This window comes from Emys orbicularis, chromosome 8, assembly GCF_028017835.1.
Source record: "Emys orbicularis isolate rEmyOrb1 chromosome 8, rEmyOrb1.hap1, whole genome shotgun sequence".
NCBI classification, from domain to species: domain Eukaryota; kingdom Metazoa; phylum Chordata; order Testudines; family Emydidae; genus Emys; species Emys orbicularis.
In genome coordinates this window covers 54,407,610-54,429,714 of record NC_088690.1, presented here as the reverse complement: position 1 = coordinate 54,429,714, position 22,105 = coordinate 54,407,610, and the positions used below count along the sequence as shown (strand labels likewise).

Genomic DNA, 22,105 nt, shown 5'->3' with positions numbered 1-22,105 from the left:
CTGAAGAATCACAGCTGCTAAGGTATTGCATGAGGATAGAGACAGTTTCTCAAGTAGTCAGGATGCAAACCAGTTAGGACTTTACAGGTTAAAACCAGACCTTAAACTTCATTCAGAAATCAGCTGGTAGCCTATGCAAGTTACGGAGCACAAGTGTGCATGTGCATCCAGCAAGAAGGAACAATTAATGAGCAGGCACTAGCTGCAGTATCAGAATGGTTTCATTTATAGCCCCAGTTAGAGTACATTTCAGTAATCTAACTTCAGTGGCATGGATTACAGTGTGAGTATCTGCATTTAAAAGAAAAGCCATGGTATGTGATTTCAAAAATCACTGTGTCCAGTCTGTGTCCAGTCTGATTCAGTATGGGACTTTATCTACACTCTGGCTATCCTTCCTGTTTCATCAGACACAGGTTATTTGACTACCGGGTTAGGGTAGCTACTGTATCAATGGATGAGGATGACTGATTATCATCACTAACATGGTCTGTTTGACAAGTATTCTGCCACAGATCCCACTGAAACACGAAGGTTTATGAACATCTTGAGATAACGGGAGCCATGCAGCCCATCTCCAATTTTCTCTATAAAATGAGAAAGGGAAACAGCAACTAGAGAAGAAAGGGAGAGGAAGAGAGAGAAAAAGATAGAAATTAAGTTGAAAATGAAAATAAGTTTATTTCTGTAATTATTAAAAAAGAGAGGTGAAAATTACACTGGGGTTCTTTCTAGTTGGAAGCCTCTGGGGTGGCAAATTTTCTTTTTTTACTTCTAACACTTCTCTTATTTTATTATTAAACTTGGATGTATCGAAGAGAAAATTGTAAACTTAATATGCTCGCAGACTCAGATCTGTTCCTAAGCCTGAACTTCCTGCATGGAAGTGTGAAATGTGGAACCGTGCAAAACATCAAATTATTCCTCTTCCTAACAATGAAAAACCGACAAGAGATTTACTATTGTTATTTAAATCCCTGAAAGGGGGGGTTAGATCATAGTTTTGCTTTTTCTATTAGAAAAAGTACAGTATTCTGTCAGTCTGACACAATTTTTCTTAACAGTTCACTAGCTGTAAAATGGACATAGCAAGCAAAATGTAATATTGTGTACTAACTATGATTCTGAACCCACAAAGGGATCTAAGGGGATTGATAGAATCAGGTCCAAGATGTTTTATCTTCTGACTTTGTGACATGATGTCTCAATAATATGAAGACTGAAAATGTTAAAATGATGGTACTATGCTACTATGTAACTAGAATAGAAAAATGAAGTTACTCTGCAACTGTGCAGTTCCGTACTGGTCAGGATGGTTTTAGCTGCAGTGAATTAATTTGTTAGTTTAAAGAATGTGGTGTGTCTTATCCAGAATTAATCTTAGTTATTTTTATTCAGTGTTATCAGGTGTGTTTTTTCCTTTGTTTTGCTTTGTAGTCCCTCCAAGTGTTGTAGGTGACCTGGAAGTGCCTGAAAACATCAGCACGGTGGAGAAAAATCCTGTCTCTCTGATCTGTGAAGCATCTGGAATTCCCCTGCCATCAATAACATGGCTCAAGAATGGAAGGCCTATCCCCTTGAATAGCTCTGTGAGAATTCTGTCAGGTACAGTTGAGAGTCTGATCTACTAACAACACAAGCAGAAATAGGAACTCTTGCTGAGTGCTTGTCCATTAAAGAAAGACACACATAGCTTAGGGTCAGATTGGCTGCAGCATTTATTAAATAGCCAGTTGAACCAAATCTGAACCAAGCAGAAAGTTCTTACCAAATTTCAATTAGAGCTATGCTAACTTGTGCAGATCTGAGAATCCCAGAGCTGTTGCAATGCATGGCTTGCAGCCCAGTATCCAGTGGTGTGCAAGAGCTAACATCTACAAGTGAGATCCCACTCTGGGATTTGGCAACCTGTTGATTGGTCCAACCTGGTAAGGGCCTATGCATAGGAACATTTCTCTCCAGAGCCATTTCAAATGGTAACAGCTTACCTTGTGGGTGCTGATAGGTGTGAGGCTCTCAATGTGCATGCGCACCATGAAGTCAGTTCACTTAATCAAGCTTTTACCTCTGGATCATATTTTTTTTGTTTTTGTTTTTGGTTTTTGGTTTTTTTGGCAAGGACTCACTAACTGAGCATAAAACAGAATGAAAACCCAAATAATAAGAGAACTTTCCCTTGAATATATGTGGGTCTGCAGTGACTCTAAATACCAGAACCAGAGGAAAACCTGCTTGCGTGCCCTTGGATTTAAAGTGGTAAATTCCCTTTTAACCTCAAATCCAATCAGATCTAATCCTAGAGCAAACACAGAACAAGAAATTAAGATGGTTTGATAAGACAGAGCACCTTCTGATAAAAGCCAAAAAAGACAGCCCTTGGGCACACCATACAGCAGGTCATCAGCTGGAATGAAAGGAAGTACAGGCTTTTGAGTGCCTAACCTATAGTCAAGCAGGTGGGGAAACATGTCCCCTCCCGAGGCAGAGAGCTCAGAAAAAGCTTGTTGCATCTAGAGGAGCCCCATTACGCTAAGGCAGGAGAAATGTCCCAGGCAATCAACCCTTATGACTTTGGACTCTGCCACTGGCCGATCTGATTGGCCAGTCATCTGAGTGATAGCTGCAGGTGCAATTGGGATCTTTGACTTCTAACCTCAGTCTGCTGGGGCCATCTAGAAAGGCCTGGCCCTTATACTTTTTTTCTGAGGGGAGGATTGACACAAGAGTGTCCTAAGTGAGAAGACTGTGATTTCCATTCCAATGAACCACATTGCTCCAAGACTGCAGAGAGGGGAGAGAGCAGCCTCCTGCATGACTGACACCTGCAGTGTTACTCTGCATGTGATCGCTGTTTGGTAACTTCATATTTAAAATACATAATTGACTTAGCAGCTCTGAAGCTAACAAAGGGATATATGGACTCAATCGAAAACACTTTGAAGTTGATGAGAGTCTTTGCATAGACTTGCGTTGGCTTTGGCTCGGGCCCTTTTCAATGTTCAAGTATTAAAGGATGACCTGTGCAAGGTTTGGCAGCTGAGTGTGGCTGGGAGAAACTGATAAAAGTTAGGATGCTTCTCTTAAGTTGGGTCTGCAAAACTGGACTGGAAATCTAATGAGAAGTGATTTTCATGAAGTTTCTAGTTCTTCTGGTTGGGCCAGATGCATTACCCAAAGCAGCCCCTCTCTTGGGATTTCAGCCCCTCTGTTCTCAAACTTGCCCAGAACTTGGAAGAGGAGCATGAACATGGAAAAATAATGGAAAACAAACAGAACCTTGTCAGAAGTTCAAAATAGTTTGTTTAAAACTTGAATCTGGAGATTTGGAGGATATTTTATTTTATCTGAAATAATTTTCCCATCTCAACACTTGAACATAAAAGGTTAGTCCTATTTCCAGTTATATGTTCCCTTTCTTAGCCACAGTATGTATGAAAAGGGTTTGGGTGTCTGGTTATTATGTGACATAAACCTTATTTTTTGATCTGATGTTGGCTTTCTGTTGTGTAGATGATATTGCCATCACCTCAAACAACCTCTTTTGAGATCAGTTGTTTCCATTCTGTCCATTGATTGCTTCAACCCACTCTGATGTCACTAACCACAGTGCTCAGTCACTGCTGAGCTCAGAGAGATGAGCCATGGAAAGTCCTCAAGTTATCCCTGAATGTTGGTGAAGGGGGAAACTAACAACAACCCCACGCCTTGTTTTCTTGTGAACTTTACATGCTGGTGTGTAATCACTCAGGAAAACTGCACAGAGTGGTGGTGAATTCTGTTTTTTTGTTTTTATGGCCTTAGAGTTGAAGTTTGGAGTTTTCTTTGGTTTTGCTTGTGAAGATGCTGAGGGAAGAATCCCTAAATTAATATCTTAAAATAGTTCACCCTTTAACTCTGCCAAAACAATTCAGTTCTGTAGATCAAAAGCATGCTTTGTGTGGCAGGGGATCAGAAACTGATTGAGTGGCCCACACACTGCTTCCATTCACTCTGAATCCTCCTCTGTTTGTCCATGTTTTTTCTCATATGGTTCCTTTTAAAAACATGGGGAAAAACCCATCACATCACATCTGCATGAAGATAGATAATAGCTGTAGGAAATGGAAAAGCTTTTAGTAAGTTTTAGTATATATATGATGGGGCCAAACCCTGCCAGCAAAGCTGTGCAACTTTTGCTGTGCAAGTGTGGGGAGGACAAGATACAAGGGAAGACACACAGCCCTCTGCAGATGTTTGCTCAGTACACCGCTCAGAGGATGTTGATGGAGGAGAAGCAATCAACATAATAAGAAATTACCTTTTGCCTACTAAAATTGTTACCTACTTTTATGGATAATACCTAAAAATAATATTAAAATTAGAATATATTAGAGGACATTTAAAAAAAAATTCTCTTCTTAATTTATGTATTTGATAGCATCTTGTGTTTAGTACATTTGTTTTCCATGTGTAGCCAGCGAGGTGTACACCAAAGCACTTATATAGGTGATAGTCCCACTGACTCCAATGGGAATAGTCACATGATCAAAGTTAAGCACAGGCATAAATGCTTTACTGGATTAGGGTCTGATCCTGACCCAGTGTAATCAATGGGAGTTTTGCCAATGATTTCAAAGGAAGCAGAATTGAGCCCAGTCAGTTTCTACTGTTTGAGAGTCTTTTACATAGCATCAGGAGATAATTTATTTTTAAACGTGATTGTAAAATCACAAAAATGGTTTGGATGCATTCAGTGTGGGATTTTTGGCATCCTTTATTTGTTTTGGAGGCTATTTTAATACCTGTATATTCTTGTGGCTTTTCTCTTCAGGGGGTAGGACACTACGTTTAATGCAGACTAAAGTGGAAGATGCTGGTCAATATACCTGTATAATAACCAATGCTGCAGGAGAAGCAAGGAAACATTTTGGCCTTTCAGTTTTAGGTAAGTATATGATTTTGATGAAAGTAGATAAAAAGTGTCATACTGTATGTTTCACCAGCATATATATTAAAGTTTATACATAGTTCCTCTTAGGGCTTGTCTAGATGAACAGTTAGCGCATAGCAAGCTGGATGTGTATCTACAGTGCACTAGCGTGCCATGCATTGTTCAGGTAGACCCTCCTACCATGCACTAAAAGTTCCCTAGAGCACTTTCATCTACTCCGCTTTGAAAAAATTCCCTAGTGTGCCACATGCTAGTGTGCTGTAGATTTACACCCCAAGTTGCTGCGCACTAAATGTTCTTCTAGACAAGCCCTACGAAAAGTGAAAGTTCACTTGATAACGATCTGAAAATCAATTTTAAACAAGTCAGACTTACATGTAAACTGGCCATGGTTTCATTTGAAAATTAATATCATTTAGGCATGACAACATATAATGGAATCACTGATAACTACTTATTTTCAGTTTGTAAAAATTACAGCAGTATACACAGTAAACCATGTGAAACTTAATACTGTGAATCCATTTCATTCAGTGCCAGAGCTCAGAGAAACACTCAGGGTAAAACCTCATGGGCACTGAACAAAATGTTTGTGCAAAACCTTTGTGAACTGAAACAGCCAAGTTTTATACTACTTTCGATATAAAGGAAATAGAATAAAGAGTGGTTACAGGATAATGGTCTGCTGTAACATAATTGTAAAGGAAAGGCCCAGGCCTAGAATGAAAATAAATGGTGGAGCTGAGCTGAAGGTGGAACCAAAACCTTTACCTGCAAAATCTGTGCTCCACTGAAAACCTTCCATGGCTATGACTTTATTTCTAGAAAGTGATTAAACAATGCATGCAGTAATGGCTGAGCCAGCCAGCACAGTTAAACAGGCTCGGGTATAACGAACTTTGTAGTACAATTACCCAATATGCTGTATTATATAATTTTGTCAGTCACAAACTTTTTTTTTTTAAGTTACATTTTCCCCAGGAATGTGCATAAATTTGGGGTGGCATACTATTTTCAGATTAGTTGTCAGTATTATTTTTTAATCAGCAAGTAATTGTCAGGCATCCTGAAACTTGACTGACAATCACACTATTTGGCAGGATAATACTATAAGCTCTTGCTTTTCTAATGTGCTGAGCAATGTGTGCTCTCATTGACTTCAGCTGGAGTTGTGGGTCTTCAGCCCTTCTGAAAGTCAGACCCTAAGTGGTAACTATATTCTGTCCATTCAGGTTTATTTGATCAGCTCAGGCACGTGGAAAAATGTAAGAGAGGAATAAGCAGTAAAAGTATTCATCATTTCACTGTTTTCATCAAATGGTTCTAACTTTAACAGAAGCATGCCAGTGATGGAATTGGGAACCTCGCTACAATAGTCTTCACTTGCCTTGAGCAGAAATGCTAAGTGAAACCTATCTTAATTGGGTTACATGGAAATTTGCAGGATGGAAGCCTCTTCTGTTTTCCTTTTTTGTATTTATTTTTGCATTCTAATAAGTTATTCGTATTTCAAAGGGCTAGTTATAGGAATTAAGCCATTAGGTACATAGAGTATACCCCAAGTTAAACAACTAAATGCTGTAAACAGAAGGTACCACAGAGCTACTAACAGCCCATTCTGATATTGGCAGTCAAGCTGGCATTTGTTTCCATAAATCACTTTGTAGCAGGCAGGCAAGCCAGGTTGTTCAGACACGTTGGTGTGGAATTATTAGTATTATATTTGCAAAAAATATTTGAGGTAACTATGTCATATTTTTCTAAAAGTCTGGAATAATTTAGTGTTGATAATTTACTGAATTAATTTGGAGACAAGGTTGTGTTGTGTGTATGTAATTCTTTTTTTTTTTTTTAATTTATTGTGAGCAGTAATAGTTGGCCCAACTTTCCTCAAACCAGTCCTGAGCTTGTCTGATTTCATCTGTCATTTTTTCCATGTCTCCCATTTATTGTTTTTGTCTAGTCACATTTTAATGTAGAACTCTCATAAAAGCCTTTTCAGCAGTGCTCATACACTCAGACTAAGAGGGTTTGGCCCTAATTTCATCACACTTGGCAAGGATGTGCCATGTATTAGCCATGTCTGCTTGTCCACTGACCTTACCACCATGGCTGAGTCTGCCAGTAACCATCACCCCACCCCACTAAGCACATTGTGCAGAGGACAAGTTTTAGCCACTGACAATGAAGTAGTTTCTCCAGCTTTCAGCCCATGGTTTGAGTTGTAGGCTTGATTTATTTTTGTTCTCCCACTTTCATTTTAAACTCTTTTACTCCTTATCAGGTGCTTAAGATCTGATCTAATTTACTATTTTCTCATCAGTTTAAAGTAAATTCTATATCTTGAAATGTTTTTTAAAAATTAACTTTCACTTCCAAATTACTGGTAACACAGCTAAATTGTGTGAAAGCAAAAAATTCTTCACTTCCTGTCTTTCTGGTGTATCTAGCTATCTAGAGTCCAGTCCTGCTGTGATGGTTCGGTCACAGAGACCCCCCTTGGGACTGTCACCTGACATGCTGAAATTATCTCGAGCCCATTTTCCCTGCCAGTTGGGACTCCAGAACCCTGCCTTGTTGAGCCAGACATGCTAGCTTGCTGCAACACAGACCCGGGGTCTTGTTGGAAATAGGTAACCTGCTGAGTTGAAAACCACTCAGCAGGTTACCTATTTCCAACACCTACACACCCAGTTCCCAATGGGATCCAAACCCCAAATAAATCCATTTTATTCTATATAAAGCTTATACAGGGTAAACTCATAAATTGTCTGTCCTCTATAACACTGATAGAGAGATTTTATTAAGTATAAAAAGTAGGATTTAAGTGGTTCCAAGTAATAACAGACAGAACTAAGTAAGTTACCCGGCAAAATAAAACAAAACATGCAAGTCTAAGCCTAATACATTAAGAAATTGATTACAAGTAAAATCTCACCCTCACAGATTTTCCAATAAGCTTCTTTCACAGACTAGACTCCTTCCTACTCTGGGCCCAATCCTTTCCCCTGGTACAGTCCTTGTTCCAGCTCAGGTGGTAGCTAGGGGATTTCTCATGACTGCCTCCTTTTTTCTGTTCCACCCCCTTTTATAGCTTTGGCACAAGGCTTTGTCTCTCTGGGTCCCCACCCCTCCTTCTAAATGGAAAAGTACCAGGTTTAAGATGGATTCCAGTATCATGTGACATGGTCACATGTCCTGTGAGACTCCCAGCCTCCATTCTTCCTGGGCTGGCCTACACATACACAGGAAGGTTTGCAAGTAAACAGAGCTATTTACAGCCAATTGTTCTAGTCAGTGGGAGCCATCAAGCTTCCAAACCACCATTAATGGCCCACACTTTGCATAATTACAATAGGACCTCAGAGTTATACTTCATATTCCTAGTTTCAGATACAAGAATGATACATTCATACAAATAGGATGAACACACTCAGTAGATTATAAGCTTTGTAACGATACCTTACAAAAGACGTTTTACATAAAGCATATTCCACTTACATTATATTCACACTCATAAGCATATTTCCATAAAACATTATGGAGTGCAATGTCACACCTGCACTATTTGGGTTTACATGAGGATAGAATTTGGTCCCTAGTTCATCTTCTCTTCCTTCCCAGTTATGAAGCTCTCTCTAAAGCCCTTGTTATACTTCAGAGAACCAACCAGTCCTCCTTATAGCCATGTTGCTTCCTCTTCTTCAGCCTCTATGCTTTATTAGTGCTCTGAGTCCTAACTCCTTTTTCCTTTGCCCAAGTACTACAAAATGCTTCATTTAAAGAAACAATTGCTTCTCCAAAATCATAGAGTTAACTGTGTTGTGCATTTCCCAACAATAAATGAAGCATATTGTGCCAATGGGGTGGCTCACAAATGGGAGTAAGAGGTTCACAGCTTGCCTCCTGTCATTGTTAATCATGTTGGTGCACATACTAATGAACCAGTTTTCATGTGCCTTGTCTATTTATGCACAGTACTGAAAATATAGGGGTTGTTCCCAGGAAATTAGGCTCTAAAGCTGCAGATGAATGAGAGTGAGTGTGGGTAGCAGTGGTGCAAACATTATCGTCCTGATTCTGATTTTGCTTCTTCTGGCATAAACCAGGGGTTACTCTCCTGAAATTAGTGGGGAATTACACTACTGTGAGTGAGAGGAGGATTTATCTTGGCCTGTATTTCTTGTTTGTGTATAATTTGCACAGATGTGTGTTTTCTGTATGCACACAGGTGGTTAGAAATAGAACAGACTTTGGGTCAGACTGCAGGTCGACCTTTGAGCAAGTGCTCAAGTGGTAACAGAGGTCATGAGCAGATTCTCTCCTGTGTTCCCCTGCAGGGCTAGTCACAAATGTAGTCCTTGTATTGAGGGTGCAAGGACTGCTCCTCACCAGCACATCACAAGGACTAGCCAGCTCAAAAGGAGCAAGCAGGGGAGACTGAGGTGGGGGTGCTGGCTGGTTGTAGAGTGGAACATTTTGTTACCTGTAAATCCTGCTGGGATATTGTAAGTCTTCTCTGTTGCCAATGTGGGCCTGTTCCTAGTAGGTGTGATTAAGCCATTTGTTATTTTTATATGAAAGAAACAATACGTTCAGACACAGAGACAATGTCTTCGGGCAAGACTACACTTACTACATTGGTGCAGCTGCATTGAGGCCTGGTCTACACTACGATTTTAGGTCGAATTTAGCAGTGTTACCTCGATTTAACCCGCACCCGTCCACATGACGAAGCCCTTTTTTTCGACTTAAAGGGCTCTTAAAATCGATTTCTTTACTCCACCTCCGACGAGGGGATTAACGCTGAAATCAGCCTTGCCGGGTTGAATTTGGGGTAGTGTGGACGCAATTCGACGGTATTGGCCTCCGGGGGCTATCCCAGAGTGCTCCATTGTGACCGCTCTGGACAGCGCTCTCAACTCAGATGCACTGGCCAGGTAGACAGGAAAAGTCCCGCAAACTTTTGAATTTTATTTCCTGTTTGGCCAGCGTTGCGAGCTGATCAGCACAGGTGACCATGCAGAGCTGATCAGCAGAGGTGACCATGGAGTCCCAGAATCGCAAAAGAGCTCCAGCATGGACCGAACGGGAGGTACGGGATCTGATTGCTGTATGGGGAGACGAATCCATGCTAGCTGGACTCTGTTCCAGTAAATGAAATGCCAGAACATTTGAAAAAATCTCCAAGGGCATGAAGGACAGAGGCTATAACAGGGACTCACGGCAGTGCTGCGTGAAAATTAAGGAGCTCAGGCAAGCCTACCAAAAAAACAGAGGCAAATGGCTCTGAAACATGTTGCTTCTATGATGAGCTGCATGCCATTCTAGGGGGTGCAGCCACCAGTACCCCAACCAGTGCCGGCTCTGGCTTTTTGGCCGCCCCAAGCAAAAAAAAAACACCTGCGGCGCAGCCGGAGCCAGGGTGCAGGGGGACTCCCTGCGCTGCAGATGTGCCCCGGCTAAGGGGGGAGGGGGAGGGAGTGGGGGGAGAGAGAGAAGGGGGGCGGCCAGGGCTTCAGCGGGGCGCTGCCACGTGGCCCCTCCGCGCGCGCCGCCTGCCGGGAGGGCTCCGCGCCGCTCCGCTCGGCTGGGAGGGAAGGACGCGGGCTGCCCTGCCAGGCTTGCTGCAGGGCGCTCCCCTCCTCCGCGCCAGAGCCCCCTACAGGGTGGCCGGAGCGGAACAACAACAACAAAAGCGGCCGCCCCAAGCACCAGCTTCTCGGCTGGTGCCTGGAGCCGGCCCTGACCCCAACCCTGTGCTTTGACTCCGTCAATGGAGTAGGACGCAACACAGAAGCGGGTTTTGGGGATGAGGAAGATAGCTCACAGCAAGGAAACGGAGAAACCGGTTTCCCCAACAGCCAGGATCTGTTTCTCCCTCTGGACCTGGAGCCAGTAACTCCCGAACCCACCCAAGGCGTGCTCCCAGACCCTGAGGGCACACAAGGGACCTCTGGTGAGTGTACCTTTGTAAATATTAGACATGGTTTAAAAGCAAGCATGTTTAATGATTAATTTGCCCTGGCATTCGCGGCCAGTACAGCTACTGGAAAAGTATGTTAACGTGTCTGGGAATGGAGTGGAAATCCTCCAGGGACATCTCCATAAAGCTCTCCTGGATGTACTCCCAAAGCCTTTGCAAAAGGTTTCTGGGGAGGGCAGCCTTATTCCGTCCTCCATGGTAGGACACTTTACCACGCCAGGCCAGTAGCACGTAGTCGGGAATCATTGCAGAACAAAGCATTGCAGCGTATGGTCCCGGTGTTTGCTGGCATTCAAACAACATCCTGTATTATCCTCAGGAGAGTGATATCATTCATGGTCACCTGGTTGAAATAGGGTGGTTTTATTAAGCGGACATTCAGAGGTACCCGTTCCTGCTGGGCTATTTGCCTGTGGCTGAACAGAAATATTCCCCGCTGTTAGCCACGCGGTCGGCGGAGGGGTGAAGCCATCAAAATGCGACCTTGTAACGAAAGCACGTGTGCTATGTAATGTTAACAGCAAGGTTTACCATGAAAGAGTGTACCCATTGTTCTATAAAATGTGTCTCTTTAACTACCACTCTCCCTTTTTTTTCCTCCACCAGCTGCATTTGTTTCTCCTTCCCAGAGGCTAGCGAAGATTAGAAGGCGAAAAAAACGCACTCGGGATGAAATGTTCTCTGAGCTCATGCTGTCCTCCCACACTGACAGAGCAGAGCAGAATGTGTGGAGGCAGACAATGTCAGAGTGCAGGAAAGCACAATATGAACGCGAGGAGAGGTGGCGGGCTGAAGAGAGTAAGTGGCGTGCTGAAGATGATAGGTGGCATCAGCTTGCTGACAGAAGGCAGGAGTCAATGCTCAGGCTGCTGGAGCATCAAACTCATATGCTCCAGCGTATGGTTGAGCTGCAGGAAAGGCAGCAGGAGCACAGACCGCCGCTACAGCCCCTGTGTAACCAACCGCCCTCCTCCTCAAGGTCCATAGCCTCCTCACCCAGACGCCCAAGCACGCGGTGGGGGGGCCTCTGGCCACCCAGCCACTCCACTCCAGAGGATTGCCCAAGCAACAGAAGGCGGGCATTCAATAAGTTTTAAAGTTTTAAAGTTTTAAAGTGCAGTGTGGCCTTGTCCTTCCCTCCTCCCCCACCCCACCCGGTGCTTCCCTCCTCCCCCACCCCTCCCAGGGTACCTTGGCAGTTATCCCTCTATTTGTGTGATGAATTAATAAAGAATGCATGAATGTGAAGCAACAATTACTTTATTGCCTCTGCAAGCGGTGATCGAAGCGGGGAAGGGAGAGTGGTTAGCTTACAGGGAAGTAGAGTGAACCAAGGTGCGGGGAGGTTCATCAAGGAGAAACAAACAGAACTTTCACACCGTAGCCTGGGCAGTCATGAAACTGGTTTTCAAAGCTTCTCTGATGCGCACTGTGCCCTCCTGTACTCTTCTAACCGCCCTGGTGTCTGGCTGCGTGTAATCAGCAGCCAGGCGATTTGCCTCAACCTCCCACCCCGCCATAAACGTCTCCCCCTTACTCTCTCAGATATTGTGGAGCGCACCGCAAGCAGTAATAACAATGGGAATATTGGTTTCGCTGAGGTCTAGCCAAGTCAGTAAACTGCGCCAGTGCGCTTTTAAACGTCCAAATGCACATTCTACCACCATTCTGCACTTGCTCAGCCTATAGTTGAACAGCTCCTGACTACTGTCCAGGTTGCCTCTGTATGGCTTCATGAGCCATGGCATTAAGGGGTAGGCTGGGTCCCCAAGGATAACTATAGGCATTTCAACATCCCCAACGGTTATTTTCTGGTCTGGGAAGAAAGTCCCTTCCTGCAGTTTTTGAAACAGACCAGAGTTCCTGAAGATGCGAGTGTCATGTACCTTTCCCAGCCATCCCACGTTGATGTTGGTGAAACATCCCTTGTGATGCACGAGTGCTTGCAGCACCATTGAAAAGTACCCCTTTTGGTTTATGTACTCACTGGCTTGGTGCTCCGGTGCCAAGATAGGGATATGTGTTCCGTCTATCGCCTCACCACAGTTAGGGAATCCCATTGCAGCAAATCCATCCACTATGGCCTGCACATTTCCCAGAGTCACTACTCTTGATATCAGCAGCTCTTTGATTGCGTTGGCTACTTGGATCACAGCAGCCCCCACAGTAGATTTGCCCACTCCAAATTGATGCCCGACTGACCGGTAGCTGTCTGGCGTTGCAAGCTTCCACAGGGCTATCGCCACTCGCTTCTCAACTGTGAGGGCTGCTCTCATCTCGGTATTCTGGCGCTTCAGGGCAGGGGAAAGCAAGTCACAAAGTTCCATGAAAGTGCCCTTATGCATGCAAAAGTTTTGCAGCCACTGGGAATCGTCCCAGACCTGCAACACTATGCAGTCCCACCAGTCTGTGCTTGTTTCCCGGGCCCAGAATCGGCGTTTCACGGCATGAACCTGCCCCATTAACACCATGATGTGCACATTGCCGGGGCCCGTACTTTGTGAGAAGTATATGTCCATGTCTATGTCCTCATCACTCTCGTCACCGTGCTGCTGTCGCCTCCTCGCCTGGTTTCGCTTTTGCAGGTTATGGTTCTGCATATACTGCCGGATAATGTGCGTGATGTTTACAGTGCTCAGAATTGCCGCGGTGATCTGAGCGGGCTCCATGTTCCCAGTGCTATGGTGTCTGCACTGAAAAAAGGCGTGAAACAATTGTCTGCCATTGCTCTGATGGAGGGAGGGGTGACTGACAACATGGCTTACAGGGAATTAAAATCAACAAAGGGGGTGGCTTTTCATCAAGGAGAAACACAACTGTCACACAGAATCACCCCCTCAAGGATTGAACTCAAAACCCTTGAGTTTAGCAGGCCGTTGATTTCATGGAGGGAGGGAGGGAAGGGGGAGCAAATGAATACAAAACAAATCTGGTCTATTTCTTATTTTGATCCACTCCATCTATCTTATACATCTTAGGCTGGCAGCAGACGATGTAGTACGACTGCTAGCCATCGTCATCTCCTGGGTGCTTGTCAGAAGACGGTGCAGTACGACTGGGGAATGACCTGGCTGAGTCACTCCCATGTCTGCCAAGGCGCCCCTGACCGACCTCACTGAGGTCAGCTAAAAGAGCACCCAGGAGTACGACGACGATGGCTACCAGTCGTAATGCATCATCTGTTGCCAAAAGGCAATGAGCTGCTGCTGTGTAGCAATGCAGTCCCACATCTGCCAGCACCCAGAAGACATACGGTGACGGTGAGCTGAGCGGGCTCCATGCTTGCCGTGGTATGGCGTCTGCACAGGTAACCCTGCAAAAAAGGCGCGAAACGATTGTCTGCCATTGCTTTCATGGAGGGAGGGAGGGAGAGGGGGGCCTGATGACATGTACCCAGAACCACCCACGACACTGTTTTTGCCCCATCAGGCATTGGGATCTCAACCCAGAATTCCAATGGGTGGCGGAGACTGCGGGAACTGTGGGATAGCTACCCACAGTGCAGCGCTCCGGAAGTCGACGCTAGCCTCGGTACTGTAGACGCAGTCCACCGACTTAATGCACTTAGACCATTTTGTGTGGGGACACACACAATCGACTGTATAAAAACGATTTCTAAAAAAAGACTTCTATAAATTCGACCTAATTTCGTAGTGTAGCCATACCCTGATGCAGTTGTGCTGCTGTTGTAGCACTTTAATGAAGATACTCTAAGCCGATGGGTGAGAGCTCTCCAATTGGTGTAATTAATCCACCTTCCCGAGAGGCAGTAGCTAAGTCAGCGTGAGAAGCTCTCCTGCCAACATAGCACTGTCTACACAGGGGATTGTGTCAGTATAACTACGGCACTCGGGTATGAATTTTTCACACACCTGAGTGATGTAGTTATACCAATATAGGTCTGTAGTGTGTTATATTTAAATTTGGTGTAACTAATAGTGTGCAATATTATGCTTTTTTTCTCTTTAATAGTGCCCCCAGGGATTGTGGGTGAGAATAAACTGGAGGATGTGAAAGTGAAAGAAAAACACAGTGTTACATTAACTTGTGAAGTCATAGGTAAGGCTTTGCAATGTCACAATATGTTCCCTATTCAACAGCTAAACCCACAGTAGCTTGGTGTGTTTGTTAGTTGTCCACATCACAGTTCCCTTCCTGACCACAGTTGTTTGAGTGTATGTGTACAAATAGCTGAAAGCCAGAATTTGGCTCTGAGTTTTATCTTGACTGTTCTTTTTTAAATGTTTTAATATCACTGTCAATGCAGTGGGTTTTTTAAATGAACGTGTTTTTAGCAAATAACCCTAAGAGAAATATCCTATAGAACTTAATAGAAAAAACCTTTCTATAGTTTATTTTTTAAACATCCTGTAGAATTTAACAGAAAAGTAATGTGCAAAGTAATGCACATTGTAAAACATAATCCCAACTATACATATAAAATGATGGGGTCTAAATTAGCTGTTACCACTCAAGAAAGATTTTGGAGTCATTGTGGATAGTTCTCTGAAAACATACATTCAGTGTGCAGCGGCAGTCAAAAAAGCTAACAAAATGTTGGGAACCATTAGGAAAGGGATAGATAATAAGACAGAAAATATCATATTACTTCTATATGCATCCATATCTTGAATACTGTGTGCAGATGTGGTCACCCCATCTCAAAAAAGATGTACTGGAATTGGAAAAGGTACAGAAAAGGCAACAAAAATGATTAGGGGCATGGAGCAGCTTCCATATGAAGAGAGATTAATAAGACTGGGACTTTTTAGCTTGAAAAAGAGACTACTAAGGTGGGATATGATAGAAGTCTATAATATCATGACTGGTGTGGAGAAGGTAAATAAGGAAGTGTTAATTACTCCTTCTCATAACACAAGAACCAGGGGTCACCAAATGAAATGAAAAGGCAGCAGGTTTAAAACAAACAAAAGCAAGTATTTCTTCATACAACGCACAGTTAATCTGTGGAACTCTTTGCCAGAGGATGTTGTGAAGGCCAAGACTAACAGGGTTCAAAAAAGAACCAGATAAGTTCATGGAGGTAAATCCATCGATGACTATTAGTCAGGATGGGCAGGGATGGTGTCCCTACCCTCTATTGCCAGAAGATGTGAATGGGCAACAGGGGATTGGATCACTTGATGGATTACCTGTTCTGTTTATTTTCTCTGAAGCACCTGTCATTGGCTACTGTTGGAACTGGATACTGGAATAGATGGACCATTGGTTTGACCCAGTATGGCTGTTCTTATGTTCGTATAAAATTCTAGAGGATGGTTCAAAAACCTATAGGGCTATAGAATATGTATTCTATAGAACTTTCTTAAAAGGGAAATTTTAAGTGGACACAAAAAATGTTCTTTTCTATTCAGTAACTTTTCATTTTCTAGAGGCTACAGTAATTAACACTTACAATTAATTGTATTTTTATTAAGGGAATCCTGTACCACAGATTACATGGGTAAAAGATGGTCAGCCTCTTACCCAGGATGGAGATCACCAGATTCTGTCCAGTGGACGTTTTCTTCAAATCACCAACACTCAAGTTGCTGACACAGGGCGATATATATGTGTTGCATCCAATGTAGCTGGTGACAAAAGCAAAAGTTACAGTCTCAATGTACTTGGTAAGTGATTGTGCTGGTTATCTAAAGAAGGTATTAATCTCATTGAAAGGTAGATATTCATGCTGGGGTTCCTAACAGTTAATAACAGCAATGTCTAAGTTACCTGACTAGAGTTAAATATTTACATTTGTATAATTGCTAAAGTGTTTAATATTAATAAGGCACTTATACCTTTAAGAAGAAACAAGTTAGGTAGGAAAACAGGGAGTTAGAACAGGAATTAATCTACATATAGATTGAACAAAACAGTGCATTGTCTTGTGTTTTACAGAAAAAATGTGTTAAGGACACCATTAAAGGAAACATTGTTTCATAAAAACTCAGACCACCTGTTATTTTATTATGATGGTTATCACGTTACAGACTACAACTAATACAGTAGAGTTTCTTTACATACTCTCATATCCTGGCCCACATCCCCTGCCTAGCAATAGCTTTCAGGAAGATCAGACAGTAGACCTGCTGACCCCTAGTCAATAATAGTCCGTGGGAGGTGGTGGGGTAATGGCTGGTGGCCAGCCTTCTTCCCTTCCCCCTCTCCCCTCCAACCCCCACCCATTTGACAGGCTCTATGAACGTAGGCTGAATTTCAACTTCAGGACAAAACAAGAAACCAGACAGAGCTTCAGCTAGTGCTATAGGACTTTTGCCTGGTTCTGGGTTTCATTGTGAACAGTTCACACATGCCTAGTAGTGATGCACATCCTCTAAACAGGATGTTGAATTTTCTTTATAAAGAGGTTTCAAATAACACCAGCAGTTCTCCATTTAAAAGTTATTGTAGCCTTAAATTGCTTTTAATGGCTGTCAGTTCCATTGCTGAGGATCTTCTTATTGCTTCCCAGTGTCTCCAACCATTGCGGGTACAGACAGTCATGGCAGTGCAGAAGACGTCACTGTTATCCTGAATAGCCCCACATCCCTGGCTTGTGAGGCTTATTCATACCCACCACCTACAATTACCTGGCTAAAAGATGGAGCTCCACTGGAATCTAACAGAAATATCCGAATTTTGCCGGGTAATTATTTTTATTCTTAAATAAAATAAATGTTTTGTCACTTATCAGATGACACATTCATAAACAAAACAATTAGTTGTAATAATGGCATCACTTTATACTTCTGTAGCATTTTTCATCCCAGGATCTCAAAGAGTTTCACAAACATTAGTTAATTAATTATTTTTATGCTTTCAGATAATATTTATCTCCTTGCTCTGTAAAACGATGGTGGTGAGCCAAGTTAATTGCACAGTTACAATGTAATAATTAAAGTTAGGTGGTAACAGCATAATAATAACATGGTAACTTCATTTGAAATATTGATAACGACACACAGTAACCCACATCACCACTATCGCTTGATAACTTTAAAATGTATTCATGACCATACTACATCGTATCCATATTAAAAAGGCAATTGAATGACTTATAGAAATTTCCAGTTTACCTCCTTAATTGTGTCTGCAAAATTTGCAGGAAGATCTGTTTGTGCAAATTAGGCAATTTTACCCTCTTACTACAATTTGAATATAAAATGGATGTGCCCACAAATTAATTAAGCAGAATTAAGGAGGTCTGCTAAAAATATGTCCTACGTTGTGCTGTTAATTTTTAGACTTGTCTGTGAAAATAATGGGAACACTTCAAAAATAGGGGGGTATAACTGGAGAGGAAGTGAAGATAGACAGCACAAACAGAAAAGCTAAATAAATAAGATACAGTAGAACCTCAGAGTTACGAACACCAGAGTTACGAACTGACCAGTCAACCACACACCTCAGTTGGAACCAGAAGTACACAATCAGGCAGCAGCAGAGACCCCATCCCGCCCCCCCCCCCCCAAAAAAAAGAAAGAAAGAAAAAAAGAGCAAGCAAATACAGTACAGTACTGTGTTAAATGTAAAGTACTAACAAATAGAGAGAGCGGCATTTTTCTTCTGCATAGTAAAGTTTCAAAGCTGTATTAAGTCAATGTTCAGTTGTAAACTTTTAAAAGAACAACCTAACATTTTGTTCAGCGTTATGAACATTTCAAGGTAACAAACAACCTCTGTTCTAAAGGTATTCATAACTCTGAGGTTCTACTGTAGCATTTTTTATATCTCATTAGTAGCTTGCCATCAAGAAAGTAAAAAAATAATTGTCCTTTTGTTGGATTATCTCTTGTCTAGCCCTTTGTGGACATATGAAATAAGGGAAAGTTTTTCTGGTAAGATTATAGGTAATATAATGAAAATGAATGTTACACTTTTGTTACAGTTTGCTACTGGTAATTTTGCACCTGTGGGAGGAAATGTGAGCATTACTAGTATGTGGGAATTAAATGACTTCACTGGGAGACAGTTCCTAAGAATGCAGGCTGAAGGGAGTTTTAGCCAGTTAAAATTGGGGTTGTGCTTTGAGAATGGAGTGAGTATAAATCACGAGTAAGCATGAATTTGTGAGAAGGAAACTGATGCATGCTGAAGAGTACAGGCAATTTGAGTGAATTGCGTATCTGGAGCCTCAAATCCTGTTGATTCACTAATATTCACAACATTTCACATAAGAGTGTTATCTTTTCTCTATTCTCCACACTGAGCATCTTTTCACTTGAAGTACAGGGCTGCAACTAAACTACAGTACAGTGCCTCAGATCCAGCCCTATATATAGAATTAATGCATTTTTACTTGTTCACAGAAAAGAGAAGGTGAAGCACAATTATTCAGACAAAGCACAGGACCATAAATCAATTCATGTCCAGAACTGCTTTAACACTTTTCATAGGAACTATGACACATACCTAGTCAAGGAGAGAGTGAGCCCATACCCAATTCAGATACTGTACATTCATTAATACATAGCGTCACATCCTGACCTAAATTATACATGTGCAATTCCTTCTGAGTTCAATGTGAGTTGTGCATGCACATCCAAGAGAAGAATTTAGCTCTCAGGGTTGAAAGTATGACTGCAGAAAACATTAATACCCTGAGGATCAGGAGTATGGTGCTAATGCTAGTGAATAATATAATCTTTCTGCAGGAGGGCGAACTCTGCAGATTCTAAATGCACAGGAGGACAGTGCTGGTAGATACACCTGCATAGCCACAAATGAAGCTGGGGAAACACTGAAACACTATGAAGTGAAAATCTACAGTAAGTTTGTTATAACAATGGAATACATTTTAATTTTTTCTCATTCCTCCATTTTTTCTTTACAGTTTTACCCACTCTGCTGCTCACTAAGGTTTCTGAACCAGCAGGTACTCACTCTATCCAGCTAACACTTTCATTAATACAAATCATGCCCACCATCTTGAAAGACATCAGGAAGATTTGTATGACACAATTTACAAGCATTCACTTGAGGTTACTGTAGGCTTTGCAAGCCCAGGGGAAGATGTAGAGATGATGCACTTCTCTTTCTGCTGAAACGTTTGTTGGGCTTTCAGGTCAGATGGATACTGCACAGCTGAAGATCTGTAAAAGCCCACAGGCTCCAGAGCTATTTTTAAAAAGTAGAACCTAATATCTAATGGGAAGTTTTTACTTGAGTGAGGTAAAACCAGACACTGTTATATTTTGAAGTAAAATGCCACCAGGTTCATCCCTTCCCATGCAAGGTTTCCTGTCAGCACTTTTGATTCTTTCTGATTGTTCCTTACAACAGTGATTTCACCATCCCTAGTAACTATACCAGTACTGGTACTTCAGACTCTTGGGGCCAGTATTCTAAGTGTCTCACTCTATTTTAATGCTGAGACTCTTTGCTGGGGCCCCTAGTTAAACATTGCTTCTCATCTCTTATTCACTGGTTAGTGCTCTAAACTGAAAAGGAGTTTAGGCTGTTCCCAGCCCAGTCTTGTAACTTTATTATTTATTATTGATGATTAGTATTATTGTTTATTTGAATTAGAGAAGTACCTAGAGGACCCAGTCAGGGATTGTGGTCCCATTGGGCTAGCTAGGCTCTGTATACCATACTGTAAAGATGGTCTCTGTGCTAGAGAGCTCACCATTTAAGAAAGGCTGTACAGTGACACTGAAAAGAAATAGAGCAGGGATCGGCAACCTTTGGCACGCGGCTCGCCAGGGTAAGCACCCTGGCGGGCCTGGCCAGTTTGTTTATCTGCTGCGTCCGTAGGTTGGGCGGATCATGGCTCCCACTGGCCGCAGTTTGCTGCTCCTGGCCAACGGGGGCCGCGGGAAGCCACGGCCAGCACATCCCTCGGCCCGCGCCACTTCCTGCAGCCCCATTGGCCTGGAGCGGTGAATCACGGCCAGTGGGCGCCACGATCCACCCAACCTGCGGACGCAGCAGGTAAACAAACCGGTCAGGCCCACCAGGGTGCTTACCCTGGCGAGCCACGTGCCAAAGGTTGCCGACCCCTGAAATAGAGCTTCACTTGGAGCTGCCACTTATTTAGATTAGAGCTGGTCAAAAACTTTTCAGTGGAATGTTTTTCCACCAGAAAATAACGGTTCATCAAAATCAAAACTTTCTGTGGGAATGTAGAAATTTATTTTATATTATAAATTATATTTTTTTAAATGTCAAGTCAAAATTGAAACAAAATGTTTTCATTGACCCAAAACTCATTTTCCCCCCCAAAAATTTCATTTTGTGGCAAATTTCAAAATTCTGAATCTGAATGACAACAAATTTCAAAATGTCAGAATTTCCCATGGAAAGAATATTCTGAGTTTTGACCAGCTCTACTAATTAAGGATTCAAAAGCCTAACTTTAGGCACGTTTTTGAAAATACTGGCTTTAATTTTTATTATTTTTGATTAAATAGTAGGTAAGCATGAAAGCCAGGTACATGGTAGAGTGGGACAGTCAAGGATGTAGTCTGGTGCACTTTCGCCAAAAAGTTAAGCACTGCTGTTTTGTTATAACTCAGCTGTGGTGCTCAGAGAACAGGATCACAAAGGAATGTATTTTTTTACTCTAAGGTTATTGTACTTGGTTTCCCTATGTCTGGTTCATTTTAAATTATGTATAACATGTTAATTCAGTCAGGGAAATCTCTTTCACTTCCTTGGGATGTTTGTTTTTGTGCAGTTCCACCCATTATTAACAAAGGAGACATCTCAGGGATGGGTTTCTCTCCTAAAGAAGTGAAGATCAAAATAAACAACAGCCTTACTCTGGAGTGTGAAGTTCATGCGATTCCTGCTGCTGCCATCAGCTGGTATAAGGATGGACAGGTCAGTCACAAATTTAATTCCTTTTAATGGGTGGTTTTCTTACAGAAACAGTTGAATATTTATCATCATTTTTAATCAACATTTGTATAGCACCATAGGTGCCTCCCTGCTGTCGTCTTCCTTCCCCCACCCCCAATATTATGGACAGTGGTACCACCCCACAATTTTATGGATCTCAGGGAATCTGCAATAGGCCAGGTCCCTCTGCACACTGGCACTAGAGCTCCTACTTCTCCCTCTGGTTCAGTTGCAGAGCAGGTGGGACAGTGCTGCCAGACTTCCTCTGCCTGAGACTGCCTGTTCCTTAGTATTGAGTGGTCATTGCACAGAAGGTAATATACCCCCAGGCTGTATTACCTCTT

The 22,105-nt window shown here is 42.5% G+C and overlaps 1 protein-coding gene across 1 annotated transcript in view; it reads left to right on the top strand.

Moving 5' to 3' along the window:
• Positions 1-22,105, top strand: part of HMCN1 (hemicentin 1) — a 358,780-nt gene that overhangs the window by 235,122 nt on the left and 101,553 nt on the right. The window contains exons 46-52 of the mRNA XM_065408898.1: positions 1,438-1,605; positions 4,811-4,924; positions 14,889-14,975; positions 16,355-16,546; positions 17,392-17,565; positions 19,574-19,687; positions 21,598-21,743. Coding sequence (XP_065264970.1) covers positions 1,438-1,605; positions 4,811-4,924; positions 14,889-14,975; positions 16,355-16,546; positions 17,392-17,565; positions 19,574-19,687; positions 21,598-21,743 — 995 coding nt within the window. The remainder of the gene's footprint in view (positions 1-1,437; positions 1,606-4,810; positions 4,925-14,888; positions 14,976-16,354; positions 16,547-17,391; positions 17,566-19,573; positions 19,688-21,597; positions 21,744-22,105) is intronic.